The 19538-nt window shown below is 41.0% G+C and overlaps 1 protein-coding gene across 5 annotated transcripts in view; it reads right to left on the bottom strand.

Moving 5' to 3' along the window:
* Nucleotides 1-19538, bottom strand: part of CD86 (CD86 molecule) — a 65316-nt gene that overhangs the window by 29790 nt on the left and 15988 nt on the right. The window contains exons 1-2 of one of the 5 annotated variants that reach the window (XM_032334919.1): nucleotides 14993-15166; nucleotides 734-783 (exon numbers count right to left, since the gene is read on the bottom strand). In XM_032334919.1, coding sequence (XP_032190810.1) covers nucleotides 734-783; nucleotides 14993-15003 — 61 coding nt within the window. In that variant the 5' untranslated portion in view covers nucleotides 15004-15166. Of the gene's footprint in view, nucleotides 1-647; nucleotides 784-11968; nucleotides 12146-14992; nucleotides 15167-19538 lie in introns of those variants that run through there. The other 4 variants (XM_032334928.1, XM_032334911.1, XM_032334916.1 and 1 more) reach the window with 4 other exon arrangements.

Raw genomic sequence — 19538 nt, 5'->3', positions numbered from 1 at the left:
AAGATTTTACCAAAGAATAAGACATGTGACCACACTGCTAGGGCCCCTAACAGAAGCTTGGAGGGGACTTTGCGAAAGGCTTGTATAAGTGAGAAACCCTGAAGATCAGCTTCGTTCACTTCATGGTGACTCAGTTGCTGTTAACTAGCTGAAGGTCACTGAAGTAGGGAGTAGCAGAGCTGGGCTTCTGGGTCCTCCCAGTAAGCAGGGGCCACTGTGATCTATGGGCATCAACTGGTAGAGCAGGCTGTGGAGGAGGAGAGGGAAGGCAGGGAACATGGAAACCGATATTCCCTAATAGAAGGCTTTTAGAAGCCCATTGACTGTTTTCTAAAACCCTGAGAATGCCAGGAATGGGAATAGAGAAGACCAGAAGGAAATATATATGGAGCAAAAGAGTTAAGCCTTGGGGCTGTCGGAGCAGGGGTCTTTCCCTAATTCCCTGGGTGCTGCTGGATAGGCCAGTCTCCCCTACTTTGTGCATCCAGTACCACGGGAGGAAGAGGGCAGAGGGGTGGGGCACCATCCCAGGCTAGACCTCCTATAACATGATGCCTCTTTCTTCTCCAGGAAAGTTTTTTTTCTTTTTCTTTTTTTTTTTCCCATGTGGTTTTATGCAACACTGGATAGAAAGAAGTAAAACCCACCTAGTCTCAGGCCCAGTCTTGCAGTGGCCAGTTCATCAGAAGACATAGTAGGATTCTAGGACTTTAAAAAGCCAAAAGGTTCTTACCATAGAGCAGGAGGGCCATCACAAGGAGAGTGTTACTCAGTCCCATAGTGCTAGAATTAAAAAAAAGAAAAGATAGAACTTCATTAGAAAATGACTAAAAACCAAAACATGACAAGTGGAGCCTGGGGTTTGCTTGGGCCCATGCGTGTAGCAGATAAGCCCTACATCCCAGGCTCCCTGAGGTTCGATGGGTCATGTGATTAGGTTCTGGCCAATGGAATTGTGGGCAGAAAAGACAGATGTTATTTCCAGACCTGCCACTAAAGCATCTCTCTCTTTCCTCCTTTTCCTGCCTTCTTGATGCAGAGAATTCAGAGAGTCCAAGGTCCTAGAAGATGGCAAAGCCTCACTATTAAAGGAAGCTGGATCAGTGAACAAATTGATAAAGCAGCTCTTTCTACCCTAAAGCGATCCATACTGGACTGTGACATGAGCAAAACATAAACTTCAATTGTGTCAAGCTAATGAAACTTGGGGGATTGTTAATTGGAATAGCTAGCATTACTTACCTTGACCAAGACAATGGCTATGATGGGACAAATGAAGTGTATTTATGTTTAGAAATTGACTTGCCTTTGGTTTCCCTGTGATTCTCAAACTTTACTGTGCATAAAAATGATCTGGAAGATCATGTTAAAGCCGTTATCTGGGTCTTGTCCACGGAGATTCTGATTTAGTAGGCTCCGTGAAAGCCACATCAAGAAACTCACAGGTGATACTGTGCTGCTGGCCTAAGGACCCCACTTTGAGAACATGATAAGCCAAGGAAAACAGCACGCATTGCTTTATAACTTCTAACCTCTCTTTCTTCCTCTCCCTCCCTCCTTTCCTCTTCACTCACCCATTTATTCCAACTTAGCCCAAAAAGGCTGCAGCGCGGCTTACGGTATAGCCCAGAATAGTGGAGAATGACCAAAACTAGAAATAGCTAAAAAGCCAACCAAATGCATGTATATAAAATGGAGCCTGGTACAAGTCCAGTGCTAAATGTTTACCATTTAGAAATCTGCCTACCCTGTATGGTTCAGGTCACAAGTTTGGCCTATATCCTTTTAACAGCTGAAGTGAAAATGAAAACCTAATCAGTAAATTTACAGATCTATCCATTAGGATAAAACAAACCAATGTTCAGGAGAAGATGCAAAACTCTTTGTGATCCAATAGCAGAAATTTCATCCTTGGGGGTGGTGTGGCTAGAAGCCATTCCTGGTCCCTTTGGGTTATGCTAGACACCCTTCCTCTCTGCTCTCATAGCACTCAGCATGGGACTTTGGGCTAAAATTGTCTGCTAAGTTTCTTCCCTTATAGACTATAACCTATCTTTTTAGTTTAAAAATTTTGATTAGATCATACTTGCACATAGTATTAAATTTTAAAAGTACAGGGGATAAATAGTGGAAACCAAGTTTTTCTCCTAATCTTGTCTGCTAGCTATCAAGTTTTCTCCCACAGACATGACTAGAGAGACCACTGTTACCTGTTAACAGCTTCATGCCTCTACTTGCAGTTATTTTAGGCAAAACAAAATGAAAACATAGACCCATATTCTTTTTTCATTTTATTTTTAAACACAAACGATAGCACTTTATACACAATTTTGCACACTGGCCACTACTTTAGAGATTCTATATTAACTACATCTTCATTCTAAAAGTTACATATTCTGTTATATTCTATTGAGTGACAATAATTTATTTTATCAGCCTCTATCAAGGGACATTTAGGTTTTTGCAATATTCTGCTGCAATGAAAAACCTTGATCATATGCCAAAACACGTATGTGGGAGTAAGCTATCTTCCTTGAAGTAGAAATGGTTTGACCAAAGGGTCAAAGGGTAAATGTAATTTTAATCTTCAAAGACACTGAAAAATTGTTCTCCCCTAAAATTAAATATTTATGCTCCCCCACAACAAAAAAGCATACCTATTTTCACAGAGCATGTTTTCTATCCTGTGATCTTTACCAAACGGGAGAGTTGAATGACATCTCATTGTCATTTTTAAAAATTATTTTTCATTGTGGTAAAATGCACATAATATAAAATTTATCATTTACTCATTTTTTATGTGTACAGTGGTGTTAAGCACAATGTTGTGCAACCATCACCACTATCCATCTCTAGAACTCTTCATCTTGCAAAACTGAAACTCCTTACTTTACTAAGCACTGACTCCCTGTTCTCTCCTCCACCCAGGCCCTGGAAACCACCATTCCATCATCTGTCTCCATGAATTTAACTACTCTAGCTACCTAACTGGAATCGTACAGTGTTTGTCTTTTTGTGATTGGCTAATTTCACTTAGCATAATTTATTTGAGGTTCATCCATGTTGTAGCATATGCCAAAATTTTTTTCATTTTTAAAGCTGAATAATATCTCCACTGCATGTATACCCCACTTTGTATATCCATTTATCTGTTGATGGATATTTGAGTTGCTTCCACCTTTTGGCTATTGTGAATAACGCTGTTGTGAACATGGATGTACAAATAATCTCTTTGAGACCTTGCTTTCATTTCTTTTGGGCGTATAGTCAGAAGTGGAATTACTGGATCATATGGCAATTCTATTTTTAATTTTTGAGGAACTGACATTCTGTTTTCCACAGCAGCTGCATAATGTTATATTCCCATTAACAGTGCAGAATTGCCCTGTTGCAATTTCTCCACATTTTTGTCAACACCTGTTATTTTTGTTTCCTTATGGTATCCATCCTAATGGATGTGAGGTGGTGCTTACTGTAATTTTAAAATTAATTTCCTTTATTATGACTTTGAACATCTTTTCAAATGTATTAGAGATACCCTTTCTTTCTTTCTTTCTTTGCTTTTAGAGAGAGGGAGATAGAGATGGGGGGAGTGGCAGAGGGAGAGGGTGAGAGAAAATCCCAGGTGGGCTCCAAGCCCAGGGTGGAGCCGGATGCAGGCTTGATCTCACAACCCTGAGATCATGACCCAAGATGAAATCAAAAGCTGGATGCCCAACTGACTGAGCCACCCATGCCCCAAGAGATAATGTTTCTTGTTCCATGTACTGTGCATACATTTCTTCTACCTACTTTTAATTAGAGACTTTGGGTTTTTTATAAATTTTTCTTAACTTGCAGGAGCTCTTTAATATTTAAAAAATATAGTGTTCATTAGTAACTAGTTAGAAAGGTAGTGCTTTGTGACGATGAGTTACACATATATTCAGTTACTAAAGGACACAGTGGGTATTCAGTATATGAAACTCACACTTGCTCCTGATTACTCTCTTTTCTCTCTCCCAACAATTTCAGTAGGTTACAGAGCTTGGGCTTTAACTCTTGGGCCAAAGCTGACACCACTCAATGGTAGAGCCTGGAAAGAGATTTCTCTGTTTGATTCCTATGGACTTCCTCATACTAAATCACCACCAGCATCCTGTTTGTCATAGAATCTGAGGACTAGGAATCCTTTAAATCTGAACTCCCATCTAATATAAGAATCTCCCATTGTTTACAAACCAAAAATCAGCATGCCTGACCCAACCAAAGATTTGTCTTTCCTTGGGGCAATGTATTGAGCAGGGACACAAAATCAAATTATATTTCACTATAAATTTAACAAATACCTTTGATTCAAATTATTACATGATTCAGTATGGCCCACGGTATTTTGGACAAATTATCTCTATAATTTATGCACTGGGGAGAAGCACTGTGTATGACAAGGAAATCAATACCATTTTAACTTCTCTATTTGGAAATTCTCTCTTCCCCTGAGCAAGAAACGGCCTCTCCTTAACTTCCTCTCATTAATACTGGTGTCATTCTCTGGAGCTATGCAGAGAAACCTTAATACACTTCTGACAAAGTCCTTTAAGAATTTGGGAACAGAGATCACATCCCTCCTCAAAATCCTGGCCCAGCAGAGAGTCTTTCTAATAAACTTTACCAACATTAATTTGAAGATTGGATCCTGTCCTGGATAGCACTTTGGATACTTCATTTGTCAGAGACCCTAATAAAATACAGTGCTAAAATGCTTGAGATTGACATGTTCCTCTACACGCCATGTGAAGAACTTCTCTCAACTCTAGCCATGGAATATGTGTGAGGATGGGGGCTTAGGTTAGGGAACCAGTTTCTTCAATGTTGTTGTTTCTGAAGAAGAGCAGAAATGTCACTGTTTCCTCAGGAATGAACTCTCAACCACAACCACGAGTCACTGCTTTCTCCAGAGGGCCTGAGAAGTAGAAATACTGGCTTTTGAAGGGAGGGAGCAAAAAGGGGAATGGGAGAGGAAAGAACCTAAGAATTTACGGGGGGGATTCTCTGAGAAGAGATTTCTGTCAGCTGTGTTCACAATAAGGTCTGTAGGTCGGTGAACTAGACAATAATTTAAAGCAAGTGGCCTCCATGTAGCTGAATGTTCACTACAGAAACCAAAGAGCTCCTACTGTACAGCACTTTTCCTTACTATATATATGCCTGACCCATCATGGACCATGAGCGAGAGGCAGCTGAATGACTAGTTACAGTCTTATTCCTCATAACAAAGTGGGATTGCTTACCCCCTCCCCACATTGCAGATGAATAAATGGAGCCTCAGAGAGGTTAGGGAACTTGCCCTAGCCACCCAGTAGTAAGTGATAGAGCTGAGGTTTAAACCCACACAGCTTCATTGTGTTCTTTTAATACTGGTATAGTTGAGCAGTTCCAGCCAGTTTCAGTGGGGCTGTGGGAGCAAGGGGAGAGGATTCTGATTCTATCTACTCTTAGTGTACTGGGGGAGCAGCACATTCCAAAGGCCAGATGTGAGGGTAGCTCCTGGGATCAGAGTGCACATTCATGAGAGACAGTCTCTGATGGGGGCAGGAGGACTCAAAGTGTCCCTCCCTATCAGGAGAGTTTCTATCCTAAGCTTCCATTCATTCCACAAATATTACTTGAGCACCCTTTACGTGTCAAGGCAGAGAATGCATCTCTCCACTCCAGCCCTGGACAGGTTATCAGTTTTCTAGCATGGACCTAGCTCCAGGCACACTTCAGTGTGTTTCAGCAAGTCTCACCTAGAAGAACTCTAGGGAAGTACGTGTATTTGGGAGGAAAGAGAAGGGGATAAACAAAGGATCTTTTGTATCTCAGATCTGAAGGAACATATGGGATCTAGTTCAGGCAGAAGACGGGATGTGGGGTGGTGGTGGCCAGCCAGATGGTGGGACAGGAGTACAGATATGCTGACATAGGAAGGGAAAGAAGAATTCAAGGTAGAATTTGGGGATCAATGGAGAAAAATGTTCTCTGTTTCACAACTTGACCAGAATATTAGTGGTGATCAGGGTATCAGGAAAGGTGCTAAGCTTGCTGGGGTCTAAGGAAAATTGTTCATTGAGACTGTCTCTCATGAAAACATTTACTGAATATACTCAGTGACAGGCTTGTTCTAGAGCTTGTGGGGGAAATAAAGGTGTATGGGCCTTGCTCCCTCACTCAGTACTAAAAAGAAAGATAGGGTATACCCATATAACTACAATTTAAGCTCTAGGGTCAATGTGCAAGGTGGCAATGCATACCTTGTCCTGGCACACACAAGAGTCCTTGCTTTAAGCAAAGCAGGAGATGATGCTACAGCCTCTGAGGAGGGGGGATTAGGTCAGCCTCAGCCTAGTGCTCAGGACCTTCTGTCAGTTCATCCTGTCATTGGACAAGCCAAGCTTGTGGACTGGCATTGTGAGTGAGGTCCAGGAGGACCATAAGCTGCCTGGGGCCTTGGCTTGCCTCTAGTTTGACATGCTGCATGAATTACTTCTCAGATCACCAGAACCTGAAGCTATACTGTTAGAGCAGCTATTACTACCTTTGAGGTACTGGGAGGAATAGGGTAGGTTTATTTCCTTTTATATAAAGTTTCTGAACTGCAAAATAGTAAGGTTGCTGGGATTGAAATGTGTCTGACTTTTTTTTTTTTTAAGATTTTACTTATTTGAGAGAGAGACAGTGAGAGATAGCATTAGCAAGAAGAAGGTCAGAGGGAGAAGCAGACTCCCCTTGGAGATGGGAGTCCAATGCGGGACTTGATTCCGGAACTCCAGGATCATGACTTGAGCCGAAAGCAGTCGTCCAACCAACTGAGCCACCCAGGCGTCCCTGTGTCTGACTTTTAACAAGGCTTCTGACAGGGTGTTTTGTGATATGCTTGAGAGGTATGTGGAGAAATGTGGGATTGAGATTAGTACCGTTAATGGCAAAGAACAGTGCTCTAATATTGTTCACTCATTCAACAAATATTTATTGAGCCAGACATTGTGCTAAGTGCTTGGAATATAATGATGAAAAATACCAGGAATAGCTCCTCATCACATGGCTGCTTATAGTTTAGTCGGGGAACAAGATAATCACACAATTAAGTATAAAATTTTAATGATGACAAGTGCTGCAAAGGAGAGGTTTGTGGTACTTTGCCTAGTATAGGACGAGTCTAAACTGAGATTTGAAGAATGATGTGACAAATTAAAGGTGGACATGTATTCTTTGCTACTCCTCCCATGAAGAGGTGAAGTCTAAACTCCTCTCCCTAAATCTGGGCTGGCCTTAGGGACTTGTTTAACCAATAAAATGCAGCAGAAAGGATGTTTGGGACTTGGCAGGGTAGATCATAAGAAGGCTGACAGCTTCTATCTTTCTTGGAATACTCTTTCTCGGGCTTTGAAACATCATGAAAGATGTCCCACTACCCTGAGACCATCATGTCAAAGAGGCCATGTGTAGGTGTTTGAGTCAACAGTCCCAGCTGAGGCCTGCCTTCCAGCCATTTCTACCAAGCCACCAGACACTGGGATAAAATCTTCGATCCTCTAGATCCAAGGTCAGAGAACTACAGCCTACAGACCAAATCTGGACACCACCTATTTTTACAGATAAAGTTTTGTTGGAATGCAACTATACCCATTTATTTAATTATTGCCTGTGGCTGTTTTTCCATTATACTTGTAGAAATGAGTAGCAGTGTTAGGAATGATACAGCCTGTTATAGAAAAAAATGCTGACCCTTGTTCTAGGTTAGTACTCTCCGATAGAAATATAACAGAATCACATATGTAATTTGAGAATTTTGAGTAGTCACATTAAAAAAATTAGAAAGAAATAGGTAAAAATCAATTTTAATGATATATTTTATTTAATTCAGTATATCTCAAATGTTATAATCTCAACATATAATTAATATAAATTATTCATGAATATTTTACATTTTTTTCTGTATAAAATCTTATAGGTATTTTACACTTATAGCACTTAAATAAGCTACATTTCAAGTGATGAGTAGCCACATGTGGCTAGTGACCACTGAATTGGACAGTGGAGCTCTAGAGCAGCCCACTCACTAGATTAAAACCAACCACCAACTGACTTCAGTTGATGCCATGAGGAATAGAAAAATCACTCAAAAGCTTGCCCAAATTTCTGGACCACAACATTGTGAGGCAGAGTAAATATTAGTTGTTTTAAGCTGCTAAGTTTGGGGACAGTTTGTTAGGCATTAATAGGTAAACAGAAAAGATTGAATAAGTGTTGTATAGGTGAAGTGGAGCGGCTTGGAAGGATTCTAGGCAAAAGGAACAGCAGGTACAAAGGCACTGAGGCAAGAGGGAGAATGAGGGAAGGTTGATGTGGCTTAAATGACTAGACAAGTGAGGAGAGAAGCCTGCAGAGGTCAGCAGGCAACAGACCATGCTTATCTTAGGGGTCAGCAAAGGATTTTGGTGTTTATTCTGAGTACAACATGAATCACTGAAGAAATTAGAGGAGTGACATAATGAGTTTTGCATTTTGAAAAGATGACTTGGCTACTGTGTAGCAAATGGATGGTAGGGAAGTCAGAACAGATGCCAGAAGACCAATCAGTTGGCTACTGATTGTACTGATGTAAATGAAAGAAGATGGCCGCTTGGTTTAGAGTGGTAGTAGCAGATGTAGAAGTGGATAGGTTCAAGCAATATTTAGGATTATAATCAACTGGAAGTGAAGATGAGGGTGAGAGATTGATTGATTCATTGATTGATTCACTCATTCATTCAACAACTGAGTGCCAAGAATCACTCTTGTTTAATAGACTAACATGGTGGATGCTGCAGGGCTTTTGTACTTTTTCACTTGCACAAATAAGTGAAATTCTGTAAGTAGAGTAGGATAGCTTAATGGAGTCTGGAATGTCAGATGAGTTTGTATTTGATGTGATAAAAAATTGAGAGTTTGAGATTAATGGTTTGGGAGCAGGAAAATTATGTAATGGAAGTTTAAAAAAATAAGCCTATCAGTGACCTGAGGAAGGAGATGAGGGCTGGTGTTATGGTGGTCAAGAAAGCCAGGATTAAAGTCTCATAGACCTAAGATGAAGAGGCTGAACCAGCATAGGGACAGTGGGTATGACAAGAAAGAGGATGAGCATGAATACCACCTTGATGAAAACATGAACACTTCTTGGTGTCTTATAGACACGGGAGATGATGATTGGCTATGAATGTGCGTCACCCATCTTGAACTTAACTGAGCTCCCCTTGCAGCCATGTCTCTCTCTCTAGCTCAGGCTGGATCATATGTCAGACTTGTTTTCCAATCTCTTCTTGGAGCAAATCTTTCTGGGCCCCATTTGTGGAGAGTTTTTCATACTTAACACTGACTTACTTTGATTAGCTGTCCCTCTCCTCACCCATTTGGGAGCATGGTGTTTCCACACAGATATGAGGGGAGCAGCATCAAAGATGCATCTGTGCAAAGAAGAAATGTCTATATAGACTCATAAGGAGGAAAGGCTGCTTTTATTCATTCCCTGATATGTTAGGTACCTAAGTATTAAAATCAGAAGTCCATTCCCTCACTTACCCAAAAGAAGTAGCGTAACATGGTGAAAGCATTTAGCTTTTCCAGTCTCCTTATAGCAAGTTTATGTACAAGACAGATGTCCAGTTCTCAGTCATATCTAGAATCAGATCTTTCTAAGTCAAGGTGCATCGCTTTTCCAAATTATCAATGGTTTTGGAAACCATCTTTTCCTTTTTTTTTTTTTTTTTTTTTTTTTGTCAAAAAATGCCTATGGGTGACCATCATGCAAAGTTTACAGGCAACTCTGTGCGCGTCTGGTCAAGGGTTCCACCTACCACAAATAAGACCCACAGAACTCCGTAAAAGGCATTTATGCCAACGCTGGAATAAAAAAGTAAGAGGGCCCCTTCCTGTTCTCTCAGAACCAGAATCATGGTCAAAGAGAGAAAGCCAATGTTTCAAGAGCACAAATTGAGGGACGTCCCCTCTCCGTATTCTCTATACCAACCCTACCCTGGTGCTTGGAATTCCCAAATTACTCATTCCTTGGGTAAAGGCATTTTTGAAAGCCCCTATTAAAATACAAATGCTAGCTAGGAGGGAGCAATATTTTTTGTTTTTAGCCATTAAGAGTTAAGTGCAAGTTAATTTATCTAAATGGGAAAAGGAACTCAGAAAGGAACCATATTCTTAAATAAAAGAAGGAGAATAGTGAATGGGAACCTTCCTATTCTGATGGGGAGATGGAAAGTGCTGAAAACACATTTTTCTTCCACACATATTCAAAATGGCGTCTGTTTCCCAAACCTCACCCTGACTATACTCCGATCTACTGTTCAGAAACAAGTCTGTATATGAGCTTAGAGATGAGGATAAAGGTCAACTAAAGGATTGTGTGCCCAGCCTATGGCCCTATTCTTCTGTTCTGGCCCCTAAATATCCTTATTTGCCTGACCAAGAAAGGTGAATTGTCAGCACTTGCTTGGACTCTGGATAACTACTCAGGAACTTTCCCAACACCCAGACATGTTTTGTTCTTGCTTTATTTCTTCACAGCTTTAGTCTCCTGGTCAGAGACCCCTAGACTTACCTCTTACCTCTCTCCAATTTTTGAAACTTGGTATTTGAATCTCGATTTTCTCCCAAAGAATCTGACTTGGCTTAACTTTTCACCTTTTATGTTCTTTCCTCTCCCACCTTAGCCTCAACTCCAAAACATCTGATCCTCATCTCCACCAAGAATAGATATCTGGTATCCAGGAATATTAGAGTAATGAAAATATTAAGCTCAAAGACATAGTTAAACAGTTAGTGCAATCGCAAGGAGCCATTTCCTTGCCTTCAAAGCTTGGTTGCTATACAACAATTTTAGTGTGACTATCTAATTAGTACTGTTTTCCCACTAGGCTAAAATGCTCAAAAATATAAGGACCATGTCTTTTATGCTCCCTGTTAAATACCCACTACCTGTGACATCATTAAGCACTCAATAAATATATTTAGGACACACCAATTAACAGATATTTATAAAAGCTTATACACAAGACAGCTCATGTAAATAGCATTAATGGTACCTGCAACAGCAAATAGATGAAATAATAGAGAACTATGAACTTGTGCACATAGTTAGACTCATTTAAGTCCAGAGCCTTAGTCCCAAGAGTTTGCATGTCAGAGGAATAGACCATCTCCTTAGTTATTACCATTTGAGAGGAGTGGGAAGTTCCCTTGGCCAAAAATTATTTTCACCTGTCTCTCCTTAAATAACTATTAGTGGAGGCACTATTTTAAGCCTATTTGCAAATGCAAATATGTTCATGGTATACAGAACACGAGCCCACTGCCTGGGCTCTTTTTGACCTAAGACTTTCTTTTCAAATGAGCTGTTGGTCTCTAGTGCCAAGAGGAGCCAATATTGTGATGGGGCATTTAGAGGGAAAGAAGAAATGTAGAAAAGAGAGGAGGAAAAAAGAGAGAGAGAGTGAGAGACAGGAAAGGCCAAATAAGAAAACAGAGACCACTGCAGAGGCTGTGGGTTTTGCTCCAGATCTCTGGACTTCTCACTAGCACAAGGGTCTCAGGCAGGGCCAGGATCCTTGGATAACTTCTCCTGCAGCAGAGCTACTTGGAGCCCCCAGCATCCTGATGCCAGGGGCGGTTGCTGGTCGTTTGGTAAGTGGCCCCTTCTGTTTCCTGCCTGTCCTGTCTCTTAGCTCACCAAAGTAGACAAAGTTCTCTGGCTGGAAGAGAAACGTTTTTGTAATGTCCTACCTCCAATGTAGCCAGTCTCAACACCAAGCCTGATGCTCACAAGTTTTATGCATGTGCTCCACAAATCTACTTACCCACTCCCTTGCCAGCCGTCAGCCCCACCTCTGAGCATTCTGCCCCAGACACAGCTTTATCTAACACCACGTTTCCCAAGCATACGAGCTTCATAAGAACATACCTGTCACAAATGCCCATCTACTGCAGCTCCCAGAGACCAGATGCATAAGCCCAGTGGCATTCCCGAGGAACACAGAAGCAAGGTATTTGGAACAAACGAAAAGGAGCCTTTTTGAGCTCCCCCAAACCTCCTAACACTCCTTGTAGAGAAAGAAATAATGTCAGGGCTGAGGCTAGAACTCAAATGCAGAAAGGGGAACTGACAAGAAAGAAATAGCACCACAGACAGGGGCTGGTTCCAGATAACTTCTGATGGCAGGTGGGCATTTCCACCGATGAAAATGACTACAGATGCACTAGCGGAGAGTGAGTGAATGTAAAGCCCTGAGGAAACTCCCCAAAGACAGCCCAGCCACAAACATGACAAGCACTGACAGAGATCCAGGAGTGCAAATTTTGAGGCCTAAAGGTAAAGGTTCAACTCAGTTTAACAACAGTTTTACTGGACTGCCGTGTACCCCAGACTTTCTGGCTTGGCAGAGCTGCAGGAGACAGTCTGCAGCGAGAAAACCCAGAGACTGAGTATTTCTCTTCTCACTCCCCACCCCCAAACCATTCATTTGAGTGTACCTCCATGGATCTCGTTAGAAGCCAATTAACATCCACAGCCCATTTTTAAATTATCCTGATCTAATCCTAATTGTCATAATCTACAATGTTTCTATTACCTTGGCTCCTATTTCTGGAAGTGGGTGGTACTCTTGAGCCTGGAAACAAGTCCCAAGCAGAAGACTGAAAGCTGTGTGAATGCCAAGTCGGATTTTTCCAAACCTAGTGCTTCCTCAGGGTCAGGGTTCACACATATAATAATCTTGTCTCAAATGTCTGGTTTCTTTTTCTGACCCAGTCGGGCCTTGAGAAGGCCTCTCTCAATGTTTGGAGGCATTTATATGCCTCTGAGCGTGCAGCATTTGCACTCAGGAGGGGAGCAGCTCCCTCTGAGCATGTCTCCTCCACTCTCTCGGAGGCTAGCTGTGCCCTGCTGTACTGGAGAAATTAAAAGTAACAAAGGGAAATCTATGTGTTGTCTGAGTTGAGAAGGAGCACCCAAGCAAGGATGTGTAATGCAGGGGAAGTAGCATAGCATGGGTTTGGAACTGGTGGCTAAGGTCAAATCATGGCTGGACCCCTGGGCTCTGAACCCATTACTGAACATCTCCTCATCTCAGTCTTTTCATGCAAGAAAGGTGACCAGCATCCTTGCTGCATTGTTCTGCAAGACAGGTGGGATCTTGCATGCAAATCACCGGGCACAGAGCAGGCTATGCACTACCTAGTCTTTATTCATACTTTTCTGTCTTCCTTTCAAACTTTCCGGTTCTCACTTTGACCTTTTTTACCACAAAAATTATCCTTAACCACGGGAAAGGTGATGGTCATTCTTCCCCAAACTGACCTGCCAACTCCTTCACCTTCCTTCCAGGGCCTCCCAAAGCCGAAGGGCTCCTGCGTGAGTCCTGGCCCCTGACTCATAGGGTCTTCACTTCCTCTCAGCCATTCTGTGTGCATACCTTGGAAACTTCATCCTTTATTCGGATAGGCCCCACCTGGGGTTTTCCTCTGGATTTTACAATCATATATATTTTTTTTATTTGAAAGGGTCCATTTAGTTTCCTTATTGTAACACGTGAAATTACCCATGTATCAGGGCACAAAAGTATTAATTTACATTCCACTCAGTTTTCAAGTTTCCTTCTTTTCCTTGTACTCAGCAGTCATATAAAATAGACTAAATTGGAAAGTCTTGCTGTCAAAATATTTGGAATTAGTACTTCCCAAACTTTAACTAGTCTAGCTACTAGTACCACTTCATATCATTGTCAAATCTGTATTATTTTTTATATACTTATTTTTCTCTTGACTTAATTTGAATCAGATTATTATAGAAGGAATCTTTATAGCAACATGAAAATTTTTAAAAACCAGTATCATTTACCATAAATAAAGGGTGAATAAAAATAATACCTCACACAGGGCTTTGGAATTACAGAAAACTGCGTTCAAATCTGGCTCCACCAGCTGAAACGTGTGTGTTCTTGGGGAAGTCACTTAACTTCTCTGAATGCTAGTTTCATCACAGAAGTAATACTAAATATCTCATGAGCTTGTTGTGGGGATCAAATAAGAAGACATATATATGGTGCCTCACACAGATCCTGACATACAGCAGATTCTTTTAAAAAAGCTGTTTTATCGTTTTCTTTCCCATTTCTTCTCTTATCTCCTCATTCACCTCCTGCTTAGAGCAGTGTCCAAATGCACTACAACACTGAATTCATGGCAAATAAGGGGTGAGGCTGGCAGCAGAAATAGAAGACATCATGGTGTCATGGAGTTCTCTCACTTTAAGACTTCATTAGCTTTTCAGGGTCATCCCAGTCTCTCACTGTGAAGCAAAGACCCCTTCAATGTTCTCTCTAGTAGATGGATGTCTAGTCTTTGCTTTCTCACTTATGTTAGAAAACTTGCTACCTAATAAGACAGTTAAAAGAGAAAGGTCTCCTTTATAATAATCTCCTACCTCTCCCTCCCCAGCCATATAGGTACTATATAGCTGTCCGTGTCCTGTTTTCTAAAACTATTGGTATATGTATTTTAACCTCTTTACATTGAACCCTTCACATAGTTGGAAGCTTTTTATCATAAATTTCCTTAATAGTCTCTTTTCTTGGCTAAAAAGTATCAATGTCCTCAACTGTTCCTCATATGATGTGGTCTCTAGAACCCTAATCAACTTGGTGGTTCTCCCACTGGCACCTAACTCCCTGAATTTATCAACATACCTCTTTGCAGAGAGGGCTCATGGAATGGAATGGACAGTGATAAGATGACTTTCACTAATGAGTCAGAGATCACATAAGCCTATAAACAGTTGTATTGGACAGATCACACCTCCTGGCCCCATCTTATTTATGTGTCAGTGTTCAGCCAATCAAAATTACTCTGAATCCCATACATGTCTTTCTTTGTATTAGTCATCACTCTAAGCCTTGTGTCACTCAAAAATTTGATAAGGAGGACTTACCCAAGGGTCATCAGAGCCAAGGATAGACAGGGTTCAGCACTGATGGCGTTCAACAGTATGAAATGCTGAGATGAGGTTAAGCAAAATGAAGAAGATCAGTTCCTTGTGTTTATTAAGGAGGAAGTTACTAGTAACCTCAGAAAGCTGCTTTCTGTATGGGCTGCTTCCTCCATGCCTTACTCCCAGATGTCCTCGTGTCTGAGGAGGTCAAGGCTACAAGAAAAAGCAGCAGGAGGGGAGTGGCCATGGATGGTACCTGAGACAGGGAAATAGATACCTTCCTGATATTTTTGCTCAACTGTGTCCAAGAGATATTCCTCTGGCACCACATAGTTAGGACCTACTCGGGGGTGGGGAAGGGCAGAACTAGAAACTTGTGGACATTTGGAAAGATCAGACACTTAGCCAAATTTTCCAATTCCAGCCATATATTTGTTTGCTATACATAAATGGCTTCCTGTGGTCACTGGTCAAGAGGCAATCTAAAAATGTTCTAGGTTGTGGTGGTTCCAATGTAAGACAAAATCGTTTCCACAAATAATGGTAGCAGCACTAGTTTTTGAAATGTCAGTGTTTGTTTTCCAAGATATCTTTTTTCCAAGATTTTACTTATTTATTTGACAGAGAAAGAGAGGGAGCACAAGCGGAGGGAGGAACAGAGGGAGAGGGAGAAACAGGCTTCCTGCTGAGCAGAGAGCCCAAACTGGGACTCAACCCCAAGACCCTGGGATCATGACCTGAGCAAAAGGCAGATGCTTAACCAACTGAGTTATCCAGGCACCTCTGTTTTCTGAAATTTCTTGACACATAGATTTTTTGCAGGGGATAAAGCATAACAGACCTAAAGTCAAGACACATTTAGACTCTGGTGAAAGCCCATAGAAGAAATATAGGTGTCCTAGAAGAGAAAGAGAGTGTTTTTGAGATACAAGAGAAAGGAAGGGCAGATGTGTTTGGGTCCTGTGAGCAGTGGGATCCAAGCACCCCCTTCTCAGTGCTCCCAAGGGGATAAAAGCTTTGGGAGTATGGTTCTTGCCTACAGAGACAGTACACTTGGACCCTAGGCATCAGTTGATAACCTCATTCCCCATTATAACGTGGGGGCAGAGCTGCCAGAATTCATAGACTACCATGTTTCAGATGGTAAGGTTGCCTAAGGCAACGAAGACAGACTTGGGATTTGAAGCACTTCCTCCATTTCCAGACATTAAGTAAGCTTCCTGAATTCTCGCTGGGCTGCAGGAAGGGAAGGGCACCCCTGTATGATCAAGATGGAGTCCCTTATCCAACTGGCAAGATGGGTCTCACGGGTGAGATTCAGTTGAATGAAAGGAAATATGGAAAGTGATTATTTCTTACATACTTGGATTCATGGACAGAAATTCAGACTGTACACATAGTTCCAAAACTCCTTTTGGTTTACAAGTCATGTAGCTCAGGATGGTACTGTTCTTGTTCCCAGCCCTGCTGCACAAACTCACAAAGCAGAATAGCCAGCCACCACTCCCAGGACCTGACTCTTCCCTTTTATTGAAACTCTTCTGGATTCACAGACAGGGTTCCCTCGTACTGATTGAAAGAGAGTGTAAAACACTTGCTATAAATTTTTTCTTTTACTGCTGTTGTAAAATGCATTCCTAAAACCCTTCCTCCTAAAAGCATAAACCCAGTAACTGCTTAGAGAATGCAAAGACAAGCCACAAAGTGGAAAAAAATATTTGCAAAACATATACCTTGTAAAGGACTGATATCCAAAATGTATACAGAACTCTTAAAACTCAATAAAAAAAACAAGTTAGTCTAAAAATGGGCAAAAGGTTGGATTATACACCTTACCAAAGAAGATACACAGATGGATGGTAGATAAGCATATTAAAAAATGCTCAGTATCATATGTCATTAGGGAATCATTAATTAAAACAATAATGATCTACTACTACACACCTATTAGAATGGCTAAAATTAAAAAAGAAAAAACACCTGACAATATCAAATGCTGACAGGGATGTGGAACAATGGGAACTTGCATTTATTGCTGATGGGAATGCAAAATGATATAGGCACTTTGGAACTCATCGTGGCAGTTTCTTACACCACTTAACCTAAGCCTACCATGTTACCCATCAGTCAGACTCATAGGTATTTACCCACATGAGTTGAAAATTTATGTCCACACATATGGACATATATTCATGAATTCATATATTCATGAATTAAATATTCATATTTATAACAGATTTATTCATAGTTGCCCCAAACTGGAAGTGACTAAGATGTCCTTCAGTAAGTGAATAGATAGACAAACTGTGGTATATCCAGAAATGAGGTATTCTTTGGTGATGAATAAAGATGAGCTATCAAGCCATGAAAAGACATGGACAAACTTTAAATGCATATTGTTTAATGTAAGAAGCCAACCCCAAAAGCCTCTGTACTTTCAACTAGATGACATTCTGGAAAAGGCAAAACCACTGAGACAGTAAAAAGATCAGTGGCTGCCAGGGATCATGAGGAGGGATGAATAGTGGAGAACAGGGAAATTTTTAGGGCAGTAAAACTTTCTGCACGATACTGTAATAGTGGATACTTGCTTTAAATTTGTTAAAGTCCATAAACCTGTAGAACCCAAAGAGGGAACTTAATATAAGTGTGAGTTTTAATTAACAATATTGGTTCATTAATTGTAGCAAATATACTACACTAATGCAAGATGGTAATAATAGGGGAAACTGTGTGCAGGGGAGAGAGTAAATGGGAATTCTCTGTACTGTTTGCTCAATTTTTCTGTAAATCTAAAACTGTTCTAAAAATAAAGTCTCTTAATTACACACACACACACACACACACACACACACACACACTAACCACATGCCCTGATTTCTGGTAAAGCAACTAAGTTAATGACATGATATTTTAGAGGGCTTCTCCACTAGTGGGTAAGAAAATTAGCATCAATTTCACAGTCCACTGTTCACTTCTCCATGTTGCACACTTGTAATCAAATACCATACATAAAATATTGCTGCAAAACATCTCTAGTTTTGTATTTCTGCCCTCTATTTTGCCATTTTCTGCATCTTTCTCATGCAGAATCATAAGTTTTTATGTCAGTTCCTTAGGTACATTAAAAAGTCCCATTGTTTTCTAAGGGCCAAATTAATAAAAAAGAGCTTTCAGTTCCATATTTCTGGAGGAACATTCTTAGAAACGTAGTAAGTTTCTTTTTTCTTTGAGGGGGAGATACAGTGTTGGCGTACATTTAAGAGCAATTTTATACAGTTAGGCACTGGAGGTTGAATCTTATTTTTCTCAGCCAAAGTTTTTCAGCCTCCATACTTATATCCTAGAAGAAGGTTACCAAGGTAGGGAGAGACCCTCACTCTTACAACCTCTAGCACAGGCTCCTCTCTAGTCCTGGGCTGGTGTCCCTAGCTGCCCTGGGGTGTCTTGCTTTTTTCACTTTCTCATGATGCAAATTCACTCCCATCATTCATGCATGCTAAGAAAGAAGGAACATGTATTGTTTCTAATTTATATTTGATCAACTTCTTAGCACAGAAAATAGGACTCAGTGACACACTTTTGCCTAGGTGTCCTCTAAGGAGAAGTTAAAAAGGCAAAGGACGCCAAGTGGTTTATAAGATTCTATCAAGTGAATGCAATAGATCCTTGTCTGCACTTTCTCTCAAAACCAAATGTTGGCATAATAAAGCATATCCGAACTTATTGCAATAAGATACATTTATTTGCACTGAAGATTATATTAGCATTTAGTAAAAGGTAGGATAAGGAAAAATTGTCAAAAGGCCAGTATCAGGATGTGCACATTTAGAAAAAGTACTGTTATACCCGGGATGCGTGTGGTCTTTGGACGAACTGTTCCTTTAGCAGTATGGGCAAGTGGGGAGATGAAGGTCATGGCATCACGTGGAGCTCAGGCTAAGGACAGCAAGCCCAGCCGGTAAGGAGCCAGCCATCCCAAACCCAGGCTCTGGGAAGCGTTGGGGGTCTGGCAGAGACATGGCAGAGTGGGGTGGAGGTGTGCTGTGGTGCCCCCAGAATTGGGAGTTTCTGGGAAGTGTCCAGGGGGACTAGTAACTATAGACTCTTGTGACAAACAAATACATATGTTGTATGCTTCACATTTGTTTCTACCCATCTTTGTATCTTAATAATATTTCCCATTTTCCAATAATACTTCAAAATCCACTGACATAATTGCACCGCTTGGAATTTCAACTTTGATTTGTCCTCATCCATTCAATAAACGCTTCGCCAGCTTTAATAGAGTGTAGACCTTGGGCTGGTCCTAGGATACAAGATGAGCAAAAGCAGAGGGTCTCTGCCAGGGCCTGCAGGTGAGTGCAGGAGACCTAGACCAATCTAATAATGTCAAGGGACTACCACCGCGTGATTTTCAACATAACTTCAGTTTCGTAGGGCATACTAGTGATTAAATAACTCCTTAAGAGCACGTGGTAGATTCTAACTAGGTTGTATAGGTCACAATTAAGAAAAAGTCAAGCAGAGAAAGTCAATTATCATA

Source organism: Mustela erminea, chromosome 1 (genome assembly GCF_009829155.1).
Source record: "Mustela erminea isolate mMusErm1 chromosome 1, mMusErm1.Pri, whole genome shotgun sequence".
NCBI lineage: Eukaryota > Metazoa > Chordata > Mammalia > Carnivora > Mustelidae > Mustela > Mustela erminea.
The sequence above is the reverse complement of the archived record's forward strand: the minus strand, read 5'-3'. Positions and strand labels throughout refer to the sequence as shown.